Source organism: Kogia breviceps, chromosome 9, assembly GCF_026419965.1.
Source record: "Kogia breviceps isolate mKogBre1 chromosome 9, mKogBre1 haplotype 1, whole genome shotgun sequence".
In the NCBI taxonomy this organism is placed as follows: Eukaryota; Metazoa; Chordata; class Mammalia; order Artiodactyla; family Physeteridae; genus Kogia; species Kogia breviceps.
Window position 1 is genome coordinate 58,450,695 of NC_081318.1, and position 18,359 is coordinate 58,469,053.

An 18,359-nucleotide genomic window follows, 5' to 3' on the forward strand; every position below is an offset into this window, starting at 1 on the left:
TTTCAATTTTGTTAATTTGCCTCTCGTGTTCAGAGAGTTTTAAGACATAGCTATTCATTGGGAAACATGACAAGGGTGCTTTAACTGAGTGCAAATTAGTAAAATAAGACACTGCACGTTTTCCAACTGTTCATAGTATTGCCTTAATAGTAAGTATTATTTATTTATTTTTTATTATTATTATTATTATTTGGTTCTACGCGGGCCTCTCACTGTTGTGGCCTCTCCCGTTGTGGAGCACAGGCTCCGGACGCGCAGGCTCAGCGGCCATGGCTCACGGGCCCAGCCGCTCCGTGGCGTGTAGGATCTTCCCAGACCGGGGCACGAACCCATGTCCCCTGCATCGGCAGGCGGACTCTCAACCACTGCGCCACCAGGGAAGCCCGTAAGTATTATTTGAAAAAAAATTCGGATAAGAACGATGAAGACGACTTTTAAATATGTTTAAAATACAAAGATAATACTGAATAGCCACTTATCTGGTACAGCTTTCAAAATAAACTTTTGCCTAAGCAACTAGGTATCCCAATTCCTCAAAATCCTATTTACAGAAGAGACACCACGTCTCTGCTAAAGAATTGGAATATTATTAAAAAGAAAGTTACACAAAAAATACAATTGCTGAAAACTTATTTTACTATATGATCATCTCTGATAATTAGAAACTGTAAGTATGGACAGGAAAAAATAAGACTTGCCTTCTCTTTTATAGTTTTAATAGCTAAAAGCTCTTTATGAGGCTCAGAGCGCCTGTATACACAGCACTCCAAGAAGCTGCTACCAATTAATGGGAATTGATTATAAGAGATGAATTCCATTTGATATCTCTGCACCAAGAGAACTCATTTCAGGGTTTTCAGAGCTTGATATATTTATGGTTTCCTTCCTAATTTATTTTTCAATGTGTTATTTCTACAGTCTAATTGAAATTTAATTACTAAACCAGATAATGTCTGTAGAAAAGTAGTTTGAAAGGCATCAATATGCAGCCAGGTACACCTGTTTTGGTTTTGTTTTGGTTTTTCCTCTTTAAAATTTACCTTGTGTTTTATCAATCCAGGTTTATAAATCTTGGCTCAGAATCAAAAGCTTTTCTCAGCAGTCTGCCCTTCACCCCTTAAGTTTACTCAACAACAAAGTACTGAAGGCCATTCATTGGGCAGTGGTCAGCTATTGTTTTATTTCAGTCACAGATAGTCCACACCTGGGCTGTAGAGCTCATCATGGGGAAGGCATTAAATTGCCTTTTAAAACTTCACTCCTCTAAGAGATAGGACCACTTTTCTCTACATGAGGTAGAAAAGAAACCACTACTTGGATCTTTTTCTACAAGAAGCAGAAAGGTTACTTTGTGAGATTCCCTTCCCCCCAACCAAAGCCACTTACTAAAACCATTTTTCTATACTAGAGTTAAATATCCTGATTTTTCCATAGAATGATCATGTGTTTGTTTTGTTTTGTTATTTTTTTCTTAAATGTCAGCTGGAAAGTGGTTGCAAACCATTTTTAATTGGTAATCAATAAACTTGGTGTCATAGAACACTGCATTTGAAAGGGGCTTTAGAGGTCATCCTGTCAGGGTGTGCCAAATAACTTTCTCTACTAAGAGACAAATCATTGCATTACTTCCTGCTTGGATATGGCCTCAGCATTCTACTCAATCCAGGATTCCTGACAGATAACATCAATCGGAGTTTGCATGCAAAAAACCAAGTTCAGTCCTTCATTTTATAGTTAACAAAATTGAACCCAGAGAGGCTGAATGACAGGTTCAAGCTTACAGGACTAGTAAGAGGAAGAGCCAGGACTTGAACCCAGGGTAGTTACGTATTTTGTTGATTTGCTAACATGTAATACATGTAATACATTTGGTAGCTGTCCATCACATTATTACAACCCGCTAAAATAAACTCATTACTCTCTGTGTAAGATATTTTAATAATGCAGAACTATAATGATAGGATTTAAATTAGAGGAGGAGACCAGGAAGGGAGAAGCTAAAGAATGAGTTCAAGAGAAACTGAGGAAATAAGAGAATGCGATAATCTGAACTGGTTACCTCAAGATGTATTGATCATTTCGATTTTGAGAACTACAGTTATGGCTCAGGTTCCAAGGAGAAAATCAGTTTGAGGTCCAGAGGGAGCAGGAAGTTTGAAAAAGGAAGAGATGGAGATTCTAGAGAATGCTATGGTAAAGGCCTTGGAATACATTTCACTAAGAAGAGCACCATAGTAGCTGACTCAGCTGAACTTGACAGCTGGTTAGAGAGTACCTTTATGCAAAATCAAATAGGAATGGAGGGACACGCTTAAAGAGGACAGAAATTCTAGGGATCAACGTTAAAAAGAAGAAACTGAAGAAAAGGGAAAGACTGCAATTTAGTGCAAAATAGTGTGAAGTCCAGAGGAAGGGTCTTTAGTGATCTCGTGTGAGGCAGCAGGAATCAGGGCAGGTCCCAAATCCCTGGGAGATGACAGAAGTAAATTGCAGATGGCAATACTGAGGGCCATCTGGGGCCATAACTGGTAAGATTAGAAAACAGGAAGGGGCTTCCCTGGTGGTGCCGTGGTTAAGAATCCGCCTGCCAATGCAGGGGACATGGGTTCGATCCCTGGTCTGGGAAGATACCACATGCCACGGAGCAACTAAGCCCGTGCGCCACAACTACTGAGCCTGCGCTCTAGAGCCCACGAGCCACAACTACTGAGGCCGCGTGCCACAGCTACTGAAGCCCATGCGCCTAGAGCCCGGGATCAGCAACAAGAGAAGCCACCACAATGAGAAGCCCGCGCACTGCAATGAAGAGTAGCCCCCGCTCGCCGCAACTAGAGAGAGCCCGTGCGCAGCAACAAAGACCCAACGCAACCAAAAATAAGTAAAAGAAAATAAAAAGAAAACAGGAATAGTGGATGTGCCGAAGAAGCCGAAGGCCTCAGCCTGATTAAGGAGCAGCCCAGATAAGGTAGTTGGGGGTGATTCCCTTGAAGGAAACAGAGAAAATCCCTTGAGAATATCTAAGGAGGGTGTGGGGAAAGGACTGTGGGATGATGCGCTTAGATCCTAGAACAAGTGAGTCTAGTGCTTTTGAAAACAACTTTTTGTGAACTTTTCATGAGAGTTTACTGTTACAAAACTCTTTTCTTTTATATTAGAGATGAAAATTCTTTAAAAATGCAAAGGTGTTTGTGGGTTTGTTTCAAAGACAGCAGAGTAGAAGAGATGCTGGGAGCCTTGGTCCTACTGTGAAACAGATCTGGGAGTAGAAGATTCTAGCTGAGGAATAATTTGATGCTAGCTGGAAAAAAGTCAGTGACCCCCAACTCAGAAATGTAAGAAGAAAATGAGGTAAGCCAGGAATCACTCCTACAAGATACCTAGAAAGTTTTATATGGCAGTAAGGCCATTTATCACATAAGATTACTGCTCTTTTCAAAATATTTAAAAACTGTTGTTTTTTTAATAGATAGTCTGGTTACCCCAAAGTTATGGAAACTAGGCTACTGTTCTGCTAATGTTCTGTTCATGACCACATATAGCCAAAACTGAGGGGGGGAGGGAGGGGGGAGGGTACGGTTAAGAAGGATTATAAAGACAAGTAATCCAGAAATATTAAGTGAACGCTCATATTGATAATTGATATTTTTAAAACAACTAATCTTTTGGTTATTAAGTAAGTCTTTTTCTCCCTGATGAAATGCATTATTTCAAAGGGCCTGACATATTGCTAATGAACACATTAAAGATAGGGAAGAAAAACTTAGAAGGACAATCAAGCATTCAAGGGTCAGGCCATCTTTTCAAAAGAAAACAAATGCCATCTAATTAGTTAATAGCAAACATATGAATTTAGTTTTGCAACAAAAATCATTCAAAAACTCATCCACAACTAGCCAAAATATTTTATGACCATTTTTCTAAGGTTATGTAAATACTGTTTTTAAACGATTTACATTCAATGTACTTCTTAATGTTTTTCAATGTTATAAGTAAATTGTTATAATAACCACACTGGGACAATCTTCATAAGTGGCAAGCTAGTAACTGGATAAGGGGCAACAGTAGGTTAAAAACAAGAATTATTTTTGGTTAAAAAAAAGGGAAAACTACAGCAAAGGACAAAAACTTGGAGAATAATGGATTAAGAACACAGAGGATCAGAAGTTTTAGAAGATTAGGAAAACAAAATTTGATTTTTTTTCAGATTGACTTATCAAAAAAAAAAATCCACACGACTAAAAAAGCAAAAGGACTATTGGAAGCGGACATTTAATTGACTCCCCAAAAGGGATTTAGATTTACAACCTAAACTCACCATCTTTCTTCCCAGCAGTCATTTTTCTGCTAATAAAATTGTTGGCCTGTTTGGTCTTCCAGTTAACTGTTCCATTTATGCCATCAGCACAGCTTAATAAAAAAGCTTTTCAGAATAAAACAAATGCACAAAAAATGAAATTAATGTCAAATTAAAATGGCTATCACAAATCACCTACTACGTATTAACTGGTATCAGATTCCTTCCAGACCCAGCGAGCTGTTTAATTCCATTCAATAAATATCTGTTGCATGTCAATACAAGGAATATATGGGGATACAAAGTAAAGACACAGTTCCTGCCCTCCAAGGAGCTTACAATCTATAGGGATTGATAATTCATGTACCAAAATATATAAGTAATATATAATATAGTGTATATGTATAGCAGTAACACATATACACACAGTGGTAGAAAGCATAGCTGCTACAATAGCACTGAGAGAGAAGCAATTTTGCCTGGCTAGGAATGTTGTGATAAGTTTAAAACGTCTTTTAAATTTACAGTCGAGTTTTGGAAACATTACACTGGCAGCAATGAACAGAATCAGGGTCAGTGGATACTAAATAGGGGGATATCTCTGGAGTGTAGAGTAGCAGTCAGCCCATAATCAGGGGTTGTAGAAAGGAAGAGTAAAGGTGGGGCCAGTTACAAGACATCATGGGAGAGAATACTGACAGTACTTCTCAAATTGCTGGATGTGGGCTAAAAAAAGAATCAATAATGGCTTTGAAGTTTTGATCCAGGATGACACAGAATAGTGATATATTAGGAATGCCAAAAAGGAGTCCATTTCAGGAGAAAGATGACACATTTATTTGGGGATATGTTAAATGTGGGGTACCAGTTGGATATCCAGGTGAAACCACCTAAGAAGAAGATGGAAATAGAGCTCTGGTTCACACAAGAATCTCAGGCAAGCTTTGGATACAGATTTGAAGTTCATCACCAGAGAAATGATTGTTGAAGCCAAAGCCCCAGTGCAATTCCCTAAAGAGATCATGCTCTCAGGTAACACGCATTAGACTGTCAGGTACAAAATGATCTGGAGAAGATACAAATTCATGTTCTTGACCTATTTGCCTATACTATTTCCAATCATCCAAACTACCAATCTTACTGCTTACTCTCCCATTTTTCATCCTTATCTTCCAGACTTGATATTTGGGTACCATCTTCCTAACTACAACATTGGGTCACCATCTCATTCTCCCTTCCTCTAGCCATCCCAGATATGTTCCCGTTGAGTTCAGCTCAGTTCCCAAATCCCCCAGGGTGTACCCCGTAGTTTTGTCCTAGCTTCTGGAGTTGAAATATATAGCAAGAAGGAATGCACGGAAAGTGGGAGGAACAGCAAAGGCAGAAGAACATGTTAATAAATATATTTACATAGCAAAAACAGAGGATAATTCAGCAAAGAAATAAGAGACAAGGCGGTCAGAGAGGTTGGACAACTGAGCCTGAAGTGTCATATACATATGTCAACGGAAGAGTTGTCAAAAAGCAGAGTGTGATCAACCATCCTCACTTACTGCAAAAAGGTCAAAGAGGATGAGAGCTTAGAAAAGACTGCTAGATGTGAAAGGGGAGAAGTTGTTGGTGACTCCTTGAAAGTGGAGTTCCAATAAAGTGGTAAGAGTAGAAGCCAGACAGCAAAAGGCCAAGACGTAGATGCAACAAACAGAGTTAATCTTTTAAGAACACTGACCAGAATAGGGAAGCAAAGAGATACAATGATATGGCAGACTGTGGAGCAGCAAGGTAGAGAAAAAGATTGTTTATTTTAGTGTAGGGAAACAAATTTTGTTTATAAGCTGAGGAAAAGACATAAGGAGAGAGAAAGGTGTAATGAAAAGGAACATAAATGATGAGACACAGTCCCAGAAAAACTAGAACGGGTGGGTGGGACCAAGCAGAAACATACAATACACATATACTTGTATATTGTACAGCATATACAAAGCATATATGCTTTATACAAGCATATAAAGAAAATACTTCGTGAATCAGAGAGGACAAGTGAAGAGAGAAACATTTGTTGGGGGTACAGGACACGTAACGTTGAAAGGGCTCCTCACCCTAGTAAATCAGAGGTGAAATGGTTATTTCCTTCTCAAACTGAATTTTGAGTAAAATTCTGAACTTAAACTAAATTATGAGAAATACCAAGTCCCCTTCCAAAATGAAAAAAAGAATACAATTCAAAACCCAAGTTATTAAAAATAAACAATCAAACAAAACCTCAGGTGATCATTTCAGTGATACCTGGGAGTGGAAATCAAAGGCCTTAGCACCCCAAGTGAATAAATGACTTGGTTGGAATTGAATTTTTAAATTATGTAAACCTAAGTATACTAATTTTATATCTACTAAATGACCAATCTTATGGCTGATTCACCTAATAAATGGTTGACTCACCTAATAAATGGTTGATTCACCTAAGAACTGAAGTTATGTCCTTTTAAATCTAGATGAAGAGTACAGTAGTCATTTCCTAAATAATTTAAGCTAAAATAGGATCAGAAATGTTCATGGCCTCTTGTGGCAAAATATCCCACCACCAAAGGTTTTCCTAATTGCTGGGTTCCAAAGGCAACATGCTAGTTACATAAGAATCACCTGGGAAGCTCTCTAAAAATACATATTCTCACACACCCCAAAAACTACAAAATAAAAAAATTTAAAACACATATTCATGACTCCACCATGGAGAATCTAGGTAGGTGGGTTACACAGTTTCATCAGATGATTCTCACACTAAAATACGAACTCTAGAAGACCAACAGAAGACCTACAGAACCCACGGGTATATAGGATATTCAACCAAGTCACATCAAATGTGACAAATGTAGGGCTAAACTTATAACTGAAAACTTTACTCTCTCTTATCCCCAACTGGCCCACAGATGCAGCCAATTTGCAAGAACATGAAAGTCACTGCTGGACAGTGGGAAATCTCAACCTAGAAAGACAGGAAGCAAGTGGCCAAATTCTTCTCTACAACTTTTCAAAAAACAATGTATACATGTGGACCTGACAAGCAACATTTACATTTAAATCCATCACATCACCTGGTCCTGAGCAAGGTGCTTTCATGTAGATTGTCTAGTTCAGTCCACACAAAACCAAGAGAATCTGTTAACATGTCTGAAGGTTATAGAGGCTTGATCGAACAGCAGAATGGAGTAAACCCTGCAGGAAAGCAGGCACGCTTCAGAATTCTCCACTTTTCCATGGATTGGGGAGTTACCATAAAGAAAGAAGGGTTTGGGTGTCCAGACAGCACCCCTTTTGTTCCTTCCTTTATTCCAGCCCAGTCGTTCTCAGACCACGCTGTGCATAAGAATTATTGTTCAGTTATACACACAAAACTACACATAATGCACTTCATAGGTAATTTACAGGATTTACTAGGGTAACTTAAGTCTACGGAATTTTTTGCCTTATACTCTGGCTTTTAGAACCTCACTAACCCATAAGATTTAATGTCACTGCACATCCTTGCTGGGTGAACCAATGTATCATTGCTTATGCTTTCCAGGTCCTGTGTAAGTGCAGCCTACTTGGCTTTTACAGACAAGAATTTCAAAATTCAAAAGACAAATTTGATTGGTGCCTCAGTTGTTAAAAAATAGAGGCAGGGTAAAATAGTTTATACACATCTCACAGATATAGCTCTGTTTTAAGGCTGGCATTGCTTTGAGCATATTCATTTTTTTTAAGTTTATATTGATCCTTCTAAAGTCCTACTTTGACCACAGAAGACCACAGTCCAATAAATCTAAATAAAAAGACAACTTTTTACTGCTCTACTCACCAGACAATGCCAATAAAGGCAAGACTAACACCACGGATAATGTGTCTGCTTAAACATTCCAAGTCCCACACCTCGAGGGAGAAATATCAGTAACACTGAAATATCTATTTTTCACTGTGTATCCAAGATCATGGGTCCACTTAGCTAACTTCTTGTAAAGAAAATTATTGTAATCTGTACATTGACAAATGCAGAATACTCACTGGGGAAAAAAAGGCAGTATTTTAATAAGTTTGATTTTCATTAGAAAAGGAGCACACCATTTTTTTTCTATGAGAACAAATTTCCTTAGAATGGGAAAACATGACTCAATTTTTGAAACTATTTATTCCATACATTACTTTTCAAGATTAAATCTAGTGTGTTAAAAAAAAAAAAAGCCAGCCTTGGACTCCTTCCAAAGATAATGGACCATCCTCAGAAATCCTGAAAGAACTCCACTGTGCTCATTGGGTTCATGATAATCTATGCTACAGTTGTACCTGGATATGAGTTTTGCTCTAATTCATAAACACAAAAGCAAAGAATAATATGAATCTTGTGTTTACAGAGCCCAGACTAAGAAGACATTCACACAATTAGCTAGCATAGCATGGTATACAATTTAACCAATTCCTCAATGCTCCCTCTCAAAACTCATCAAAGCCTGAATTAATCCAATGGTGACTGGCATGCCCTTAAATTCCTTAGAAACCATTCAATACTTAAAAGTTTGTCTTAAGGTTCCATGATTCATCCGGAGTCTTGTAGCAGCATGACTGCATCTCATCTGGCCTGGGGCAAACACTCTCTGAAGAGACAAGACTCTTTACCAAACCTGAATAATTTGCTGACTTAGTGAGGAAGGGTTTGCTATTTAATAAAAGCAATTGAAGAGATGTGAATAGTGACTGATTGCTGATGAGCTAATCAAAATGTCAAGGGATAGAAATAATAAATAAAAATTTAGTCTGACATCACTGTCCAAGTAAATAGCAGAATATGCCAGATGAAATATAATCTGATTAACACACTCACCTTAGAACCAAACTGTCAAGTCTTTCTCTGTCCACTCTTTCATCTGTCTCTTTTCCTATTTCACTCAAAGGGGACACAGACTTTGTTTTCATAAATAGGATACAGACAGCTCATGTCACCTACATCTCTTCCCTTCCCTCATCATTCCCCGTGTCATTATGTCTCTCCCTTGCCCTCTACCTTTTCTCTTCCCTTTTCTATGCAACTATCCTTAATACTTTTACAATGGTCTCTTATACTGAAATCTTGTTTTTATATTTTTCTCTCTAAAAAATGTTAGCTGACATTATCATTAGCTACCAAGTTTTGAGTGCTAAGTACAAGGCACTAAAGGTTTTATACATAACTATTCTAATCCTTACATCATCACTATGTGAAACAGGTAGTATTACTTCCATTTTACAATGAGGATAAGAAGTCTTTGGAAATTATGTAGCTTATCCCAGGTCATTATGTTTAGTAAGTAGCAGAGTTGGATTTTGAACCCATTTCTTGATTGACTTCAAAGTCCCTGTTACCTACTCATCAATATGATCCCCAAATGGTTAAATGGGAAAGCACTTTGTGAACTGTATATTTCTTAAGTAATTTGAGATATTATTATTATTACTAGTAGGTCCTCTTCAACTTACTTTTCTAGAAAGAAAAAAATAAGTTTTCCCTGACTGCTGGATTAGAAACAGCTAGCAAGGAGGCAATACCCATGAGAATTAATCCTATGTGTTATGTATGTATGTACACACACACACATGATTCATTAAAAGAGGAAAGCTAAAAGGTTAGTTGGAAACTGTCGAGAAAAAAATGGCTTTGCTGAGGAGAACTGTCCACCCCAACCTCAAAGGGAGTCAGAAAAAAATATTCCTAAGAGAAGTGTAATAGTGAGACTTCAAATGGAAAATGCCAGAATGAGAAGCCTCTAAACTTTGTTAGAACAGCCTGGCAGGGCAGAACATAAGTAATTAATATAATTTAAAGTTATTAGAATTTTATAATTTTAGCACAAGCTAGGTAAGATTTTAGACTTTAGAGTGAAATAAAAATTGGGAGAACAGAAAGGTAGTGTTTAAATCAGCATCTCTGGAGACAGAGTGCCTTGGGTTCAAAATCTCAGTTTTTGTCCACTGGGCGAGTTATTCAATGTCTCTGTACCTCAGTTTACTCATCTGGTAGGGCCAGAACAGTGCCCACTTCATAGAGGCATTGTGAATATTAAATGAGATAATACACTTAAAACCCTTAGAAGAGTGCTTAGCACACAATGATGTTCTCAAAACAATATAAGCTATTATTATATTTACTCTTCACTTAATATGAAAGAAATTTTAGATTTCTTTAAATGTGTTTTTTTAAACAGATGTTCAAATGAAAAAACTATTGTCACTACAGTTGGCATTATAGAATATAGCACTCTTTTTTTTTTCTTCACAGTCATGAGACACATGAAAAAATGATATTTGTATGGTAGAGTGGAGTAAACGCTAGAGGCTGCTCACCAGCGGAAGGAGAAGCCCAGGGGCTCCAACCACCCCAAATTTCACAGGGCTAAGAAGACGGCATCTTAGCAAGTCTTCATTCCCAGTAGCAGCCAAGGCAGACTGGTTGAGAGCTGCAAAAGCCAGGTGTGATAAGAAGCAAGTTATAATTGAGGACACGGGGAGGGGGAAGGGTAAGCTGGGACAAAGTGAGAGAGTGGCATGGACATATATACACTACCAAATGTAAAACAGATAGCTAGTGGGAAGCAGCCGCATAGCACAGGGAGATCAGCTGGGTGCTCTGTGACCACCTAGAGGGGTGGGATAGGGAGGGTGGGAGGGAGGGAGGCGCAAGAGGGAAGAGATATGGGGACAAATGTATATGTGTAACTGATTCACTTTGTTGTAAAGCAGAAACTAACACACCATTGAAAAGCAGGTATACTCCAATAAAGATGTTTAAAAAATAAATAAATAAAATAAAAAGAAGCAAGTTATATTGCTATCTGTACTCTCTGACTCTCACAAACTCTTAGGTATTTATTCTGAGGAAACAACGCAACAAAAGCATAAACTGCATGGACACAAGATTGCATTACATATATCAAAACTGGATGAAAAATTAAATGTCTGATAAAAGAAGAAGTGTTGGTTTGATAGAATAGCTCATGGAGAAGGGAGGGTTATCCACTTCTCTTTGGAGTTTGAAACCTGTGCTCAAATAGCCCAACCAAGGCACGTACTGGGTTTTCACTGCCCGGAAATGGTACTGTCTATATTCTATCTGAGAAACACTAGATGCATAAAGAGCACCAGTGGGACCCTTGGAAATGGGACACATAATAGATGCAGTAGTTATATGCACCATTACAATTTAATGTCCTCATCTGCAAAATGTTGGACTGTTTTGAAATTAATAAAATTAGCTAAAGGTGGAATACAAAATACTACGCAGACGGTGAAATCTAGCCGAATAGTGCGATCTAGTGGGAAAGGATTAAAAGGCAAAGCGGTTAAGAGCTACTGGGTTAGGGAAGCAAAACTGTAGGAAAAAATTCTGCTCAAAATAAAAAATATAACAATAATATACGAATGGGTGTTTACTTGAAACAGTCATTATTTTTCTTTATTATAGAAACCACACATTTTCATTGTAATACATTCAAATAGTATAACCAGGAGGGTATAAAATATAAAAGTTCCCTCCAATGCTATCCTCCTAATGCCACTGCCGAGGGTACCCACTCTTAATAGTCCCTGCATCTTTCCATATTCTATGCATATGCAAACGTATGTTTATACACATACACATATAAACACACACATACACCATGCTTTTCTTCACATAATGTGATCACACTTTTTCCCTTAGCATATATCTTGAACGTGTTTACATGATATCACATTTTAAGACTGCAAAGCTTTATGCTATGTGGCTCAATCGTAATTTATTTATCATCACCTCAAATTCAGCCTGTCCAAACTAGGACTCCTGATCTTTCCCTTAAAGTTTGGGCCTCTTCCAGCATTTCTTCATCAGGAGAATGGTATCAGCATTCATTCTCATGAATACAACAGAAATCTAGAAATCATCCTTGATATCTCCTATCACTCTCCACCCCAAATTCAATCCACAACCCACTCCGATTGCTGTTTACCCCTCAAGATGTGCCTCCTATCTTCATTTCCCCATCACCACCCTAACCTGGGAGGTCATCATCTCTATTCTCGGTTACTAAAGTAGCCTTGGAAATACCGCTTCTATTCTGACCCCTGCAATCCTTTCATCACAATGCTGCCAAAGTGCTCTTTTTGAAATGCAAATTTGATCAAGTCCTGCTTAAACCCCTCCAAAGACTTCCCGTTGGTTTTAGGATGAAGATTACACTCTTTAAGGTAGTCTAACAGACCCGGCAAAATTTGCTCCCTGACCCCCTATCTAGCCTCCTTTCATATTGTAGTTCCCCTTCCCTCCCCGCTCCAACATCACTGGACTTTTTCCAACACCTTCTATTTGCCAGGGCAACCTGCCCCAGGGCCTCTACTGAGCTCTTCCTTTGACCTCAAATATACCTTTCCTCTTCACCTCACTTAACGTTTACTCATCCTTCAGATCTGAGTACCTACTCAGAGAAGCCTTCCTTAATCCCCGCCTGGCCAAATCCCTTGCTTAGAAATTCTACTAGTGTTTGTAGCACTTATCATAGTTCTGAGGTCACATTTATATGTGTGATTAATTGATTAATCTTTGCCAACCCCGCTAACGTAAAACTTCCCTAACGGCTGGGAAAGTATATTCTCCAGCATCTAACACAGTCTCAAAACCAGTCAATACTCAAAAAATAAATGAATTAAAAAAGTATTAGTTAGTAAGATGACCCAATTTTTTTCTAGTTTTTCATTATTACTATCAATCCTACAATAAACGTCCTTATATTTTTATTTTTCATCACTTAATGGAGTATATTTGTAAACTAAACTAGAATTTAAACAGCTAGACAAAAAAATAACATACATTTCAATTTTGATAAGCACATGTAGCAATCTGTTCTGTTTCTACTTCTGCAGTACTGGCCTTTGATTAGAATCAATTCTATAACTACAGAAAAATGAAAGATGTTAAAGGTGCTACACTGATTAACTCTTTCATAGGACAGAAGAGCCACTGACATTTTACCGCACAGTGAGAAACACTAATTTGCTACGGAAAAAAAAGAAAAACCATGGGGCTAATTTTTTCTTCTTCTGCATTCCAAGGTAAAAAAATCAACTTTACTTCTATGTCTATTGCTGAAGAAATCAGGAACTAAAATATTTCACTTAAACTGCTATAGGAAAATTAACTGTGATCTCTTCTTTCAAATTCACAGTGAACCCCAAATCTCCATAATAATCAAAGTGGTGACCAAATGAATGAGTGAAAAGCTAAAGAATGGGAAAGAATTTACACTGGAGCTGCCTAACTCCTAAACATTTTTGAAATGAGCAGCTTCATTTGTCAGAAGAGAAAAAGTCTACCTTCCGTGTCACAACAGATGCCGTGGCGATTCCCGTGGTACAGAATGCCAAAGAGCTAGTCTAAAAAATCTGATTAGTCCAAGGCAATTAAGTAGAAAATGAGACGTGCTAAAGACAAGAGCTTTTTAAGTGATAAGACACATTTAAACCGCGATTGCATAAATAGTGCATAGAAATTCTTAGATGAAGACACAAAAAATAAGAATTTTACCAAAGTGACCCAAGAAGAAAACAGTACTTCAGGTTTACTGAAATGTTGATTTTTGCAAGAATATAACATTAATAAGCACAGCAATTCATGTTTCGAGGCTACCTATTTATCTCCTAAGATAACTTCCTGAAGTTTTAAATTTTAAACGTTGGAGATCATTTGCTTCCCAAACCTAGGAGCAGGAGCAAGGATTGCATTCAAGGAATTGCAAGTAGCCGCCTGCAGATCAGGTGCGTGAGCGCTGACAAACCCGATGCTCATCGTTGAGCATTTCTCTCTCGGAAATATGAGCTTAGTTCAGGAACGCCTGTGGCATCTTCAGCAACTGGGAACCCAGCCATCACAAGTTGACTGGTATATTACTACTATCCCACAAATGTGCACAACACTTTTATAAAAGAGAGAGAAAATAAGAAGAGGAGAAACTTGTTCAACATTAAAAATACACTTCACATAGTCAGGGTTAGCTTGACCATATATCTGACCTAACAATTTGAGTGGAAGAGAAAGTTCTGGGTGTGGGGAGGAGAGGCAGGAGTAAAAGAGGCAGGAAAAAGTTGGTTTAAAAAGATGACTGAAGAATGTTCTCTTCTTTCTTCACATTTCTCATCAGAGTCTTAGTTTTCAAGGGTCAGGGGCACAAGAATCGTTGCTATGGAGTCAGATGTGTTACAGGTTATCACTTCTTAGAAGTGGGGTCCTGTGTGCATACTCTACAAATTAATTTTGAGCAATCACATTTTCAAAGTTAGAGATGATAAGCAAAATAAACAATCAATAGGCAGATGGATGGAGAAGAAAGAAAAATCTGCCCCGAGATGTGTTTGAAACACTAAGACTGGCAGTCAGAAACGAGGCTAACTTGAAAGGAAGAGAAGTTAAAAGAGCACAGGGGCAGCAGCTACTTTTGATTGAAAGGTTTTATTTTCTATTGAAAAGCTAAAAATTGTAACTATTAAGTATTGCAAGGACATATAAAGCGGGGGGGGGGGGGGGACTGCAGAAGGGAGAATGGCTCCACATTTCCCCTGAGTAAGAGGCTCCAGCAGCTGAGGTCTCAGCTGCCCAGCAGCGGTCCACTACCCCTTAACCCAGGGCGCCCCCCCCAGACATCTGCAGCCACTCTGCCTGAGAAGCCCATTCTCGGCAAGCGAGAAACACCAGGAAAGGAACAACTCTAGGAAGCAAGTTAAAGCCAGGATAATTCGGGGGGGGGGGGGGACTTTACTTCTCGGATTTTCATGTTTGAAATGAAATGAGAAGGGAGGAAAGAATGTGTTAAAATGTCCTGTTGCAGCTACTTTCAAGCTGTAAGAAATCAACCTGCAACACATAGGACTATTCTTTTTAGTTGATCAGAAAAAATAAAAAATGTTTCCATCACAAGTATCTTTGCTATCCTACACTAAAATGTTATCATGGCCTTCAAATTAAACATTCATTACAAGAAAGGTAAATATTTCTGATACTTTAAAATAAGAGACCAAGTAAAGGTGTTAAGTTGATTCCCTTCCTGAGCTGCACTGTTAGAAAGGTCTCAAGTTGAAATCCATCTCTACCTTTCACCCACTGCAGCTAGATCTGCTCTCTGAAGCAGACAGAAGAGAGTTTACGTCTACTTTTAGTCTTCAAGCTAAACATTTCCAGACCCTTGGAGGATACCTCCTATGACAGGATTGCCAGATCCCTTACCATCCCCATGGACTGTTCTGGAAGTTGTCTACTTTGTCAATGTCTCTCTTTAAACCTGACAGCCAGAAATGGACACAATACTACAGATGTGGTTAATTCGAGCAGGGTACTGTTAATTTTTGTGACATATGACACTACACTATTATCGGAATCTAAATTTGATATTTTTGTACCAGTTCATACTAACTGTCCTTTTCCTCAAAAACTGCCAGCATGTAGTCATCTCCTCCCTTACACACCAATGAATTAGGATGCATTTACTGCTATAAAATATATTTTTTGAATAGCACTACAGCCTACTTAAACCTTGTTAACTCTAAATTCTGTTGTCTATTTGTAACAGTTAACCTTTTTTCAAGTCAACCATGGATTTTAAAGCAAGCGTCTTTGACCTTCATCACAGTTATCCACAAAAATGTTGAAAAAGAGAAGACCCAGGGCAAAGGCTTGTGATCCTTCACTAGGGACCGCTCCCAGACCCAAACCCAGTAAAACCCACACCTGGTGGGTACTGGTTCAGCCTGCCTCATGCTCACAAAGCAATCCTGCTAGTCTAACACAGCATCTCACACACAAGAGCATCCTAAAGCCTTGACAAATGCTGAGCTGAAAGCAAGATTCACTTATCTTTCAAAGCAAAGTGTAAAAAATCTACACATGTTAAAATTATAGTCATGTAAAAATATATATGCACATGGAACAAAGACTAGAAGGGAAGAAACATCAATGGAAATGTTTCTTCTAGTGTCAGAAGGTGGAGATTGTTTTTTTCAATACTGTCTTTACTATAGTTACACTGATTTAAAAAACTGAATTTTGCTTAGACAGGATTCTGCTTGGAAGCAGTCTGGAAGCAGTTCATGTGGAACAACTTTAAGAGCATTGAGACTCTATCTGATTCTACCAACCTGAAAAATACTTGTTGATCTTTAGAAACACCAGCTTCCTTTTCTGAATTATGCACTGATGCTTTTCGCTTAATATTTTTAGAAATCAGGGAGATAGCAAACTGGAGAACTAGATCCTAAAGTTTAGAAAAAGCCTGGATGTCATGCATGTTTGTGTGCCCAAGTGTCTATCTGTTGATGTTTGTCCGTCTATCTGCCTACCCATGTCTATCTGTCTTTCTATCATGACTGTCTCTCTGTCTCTGATGGAGAGATTGGAAAGGATAGAAAGAAAAAAATCACAATGTTAATATTTCTGTGAAGCTCTGGACTTAAACAGAGCTCCAGACCAAGAATCTCTAACGGACGTACAAACCCATGTCGTCTATTCACTTAGAGTTCTTTTTTACACTAAGAGTAGGAAATAAGACCAACAACAGAATTTACACTTGGGTGTTTAGAACTGACTTAACGGTAAGTTTTAAGAAAAGGGATCAGATAGAGTAAGCGTGGACAGTTGGTAAAAAAGAAAAAGAAACAAAGTAGCTGGTTATTTTGGAGAAAATGTGATCCATAAATACTGCACTTATTACAACCTCAACCAATCTGAATATCTGACTGAGAATTTTTTAACATATCAGGGTTTCTTCAATGCTTCAACACTTTGTTTGGAGCATGGTTTTTATCAGTGAAAACCAGTGCTAGAAACTGGATACATGTTACTTTTCTCTCTCATCGGTTTTCTCACTGTCCCTTGCTAATTTTCAATGTCTGAGAGACAAGTGAAAATTCCGCTTTGCTTAGAAAAACAATTTGTCTATCATACTAGAATTTAAACTAAATATATGAGGTAAATCAACAGTTTTTGGTTTTATGGCAAACTCTTATAATAAATGGATAAAATGATCAAGTACTAAGTCCAGTTAATATTTGACAGCTGAAAATTCTACTTTGCTTAGAAATAAATTTTTCCTAATATACTAAAAGGTAAACCAAATGCATGTGGTAAATCAGCAGATTCATAGAGCCACAGCAAATTGTCATCTAAAATAGATAAAATGTCTGACTAGAAAGTCCAGTTATTATTTGACAAGTGAAAATTCAACTTTTTTGTTTTGGAATACAATTTTCCCACCATCCAAGAAATTAAGCTAAACCTATAAGGCAAATCAACAGCTTCACAGATAAATGGCCAATTGTCTTAAATAAATAAATGTCCAATTAGAAACTCTAGCTATTATTTGACAAGTGAAAATCCCACTTTGTTTTGAGATACAATTTTCCCACTACACTAGAAGTTAAAATACAGGTGGTAAGTCAACAGCTTCACAGATCCACAGGAAATTCTCATAAAAATGGATTAAAATGTTCAGATACAATGCCCAGTTATTATTTGATAAAGTATATAATGCACATTGGCACCTCTTTTTGCTTTGCGTGTAATCTTGTGCAAAACGGGTAAGAAACAAACAACAATGGAAACAAATATCTGAGAAAATCCAAAATTCACTTATGATATCAAATGTCAAGAAAGTGTTTTAAATTCCTGTCTATTAAGTTGGGGGGTGGTTTTAAATGCAGTTTTGTTGTTTTAGGTAACATGTTATCTCAAGTATTTATCTATTAACATTGTATTTTTGTTTTTATGTTTAACATTGTTTTGTTGCTTTAGATTAAAAAGTTTTATCAAAACTACTTATCTAGTGATGTTGTTTTCCTTAGAAAAATCTATTTCTGGACAAAAATTATTTCATATGTAGCAGAATAAAAAACACAAGGAAATATACCAAATGATTACTATGTGTATGTTAGAATAGTGAGATCAGAGGAAACTCTCTATTCTTTGGTTTTAAATATTTCCGTACTAATGTTGTTCATTTAAAATTTTAATTAGAAAAAGTAATTAATACTATTTCCTTTTAAA

At 37.6% G+C, this 18,359-nt stretch overlaps 1 protein-coding gene across 10 annotated transcripts in view; it reads right to left on the reverse strand.

Moving 5' to 3' along the window:
* Positions 1 to 18,359, reverse strand: part of SGCE (sarcoglycan epsilon) — a 69,602-nt gene that overhangs the window by 48,841 nt on the left and 2,402 nt on the right. For 5 of the 10 annotated variants that reach the window (XM_059074018.2, XM_067042511.1, XM_067042510.1 and 2 more), the window contains exon 2: positions 4,316 to 4,420. The exons of the other annotated variants lie outside the window; for them this stretch is intronic. In XM_059074018.2, coding sequence (XP_058930001.1) covers positions 4,316 to 4,420 — 105 coding nt within the window. The remainder of the gene's footprint in view (positions 1 to 4,315; positions 4,421 to 18,359) is intronic. 10 annotated transcript variants of the gene reach the window in all.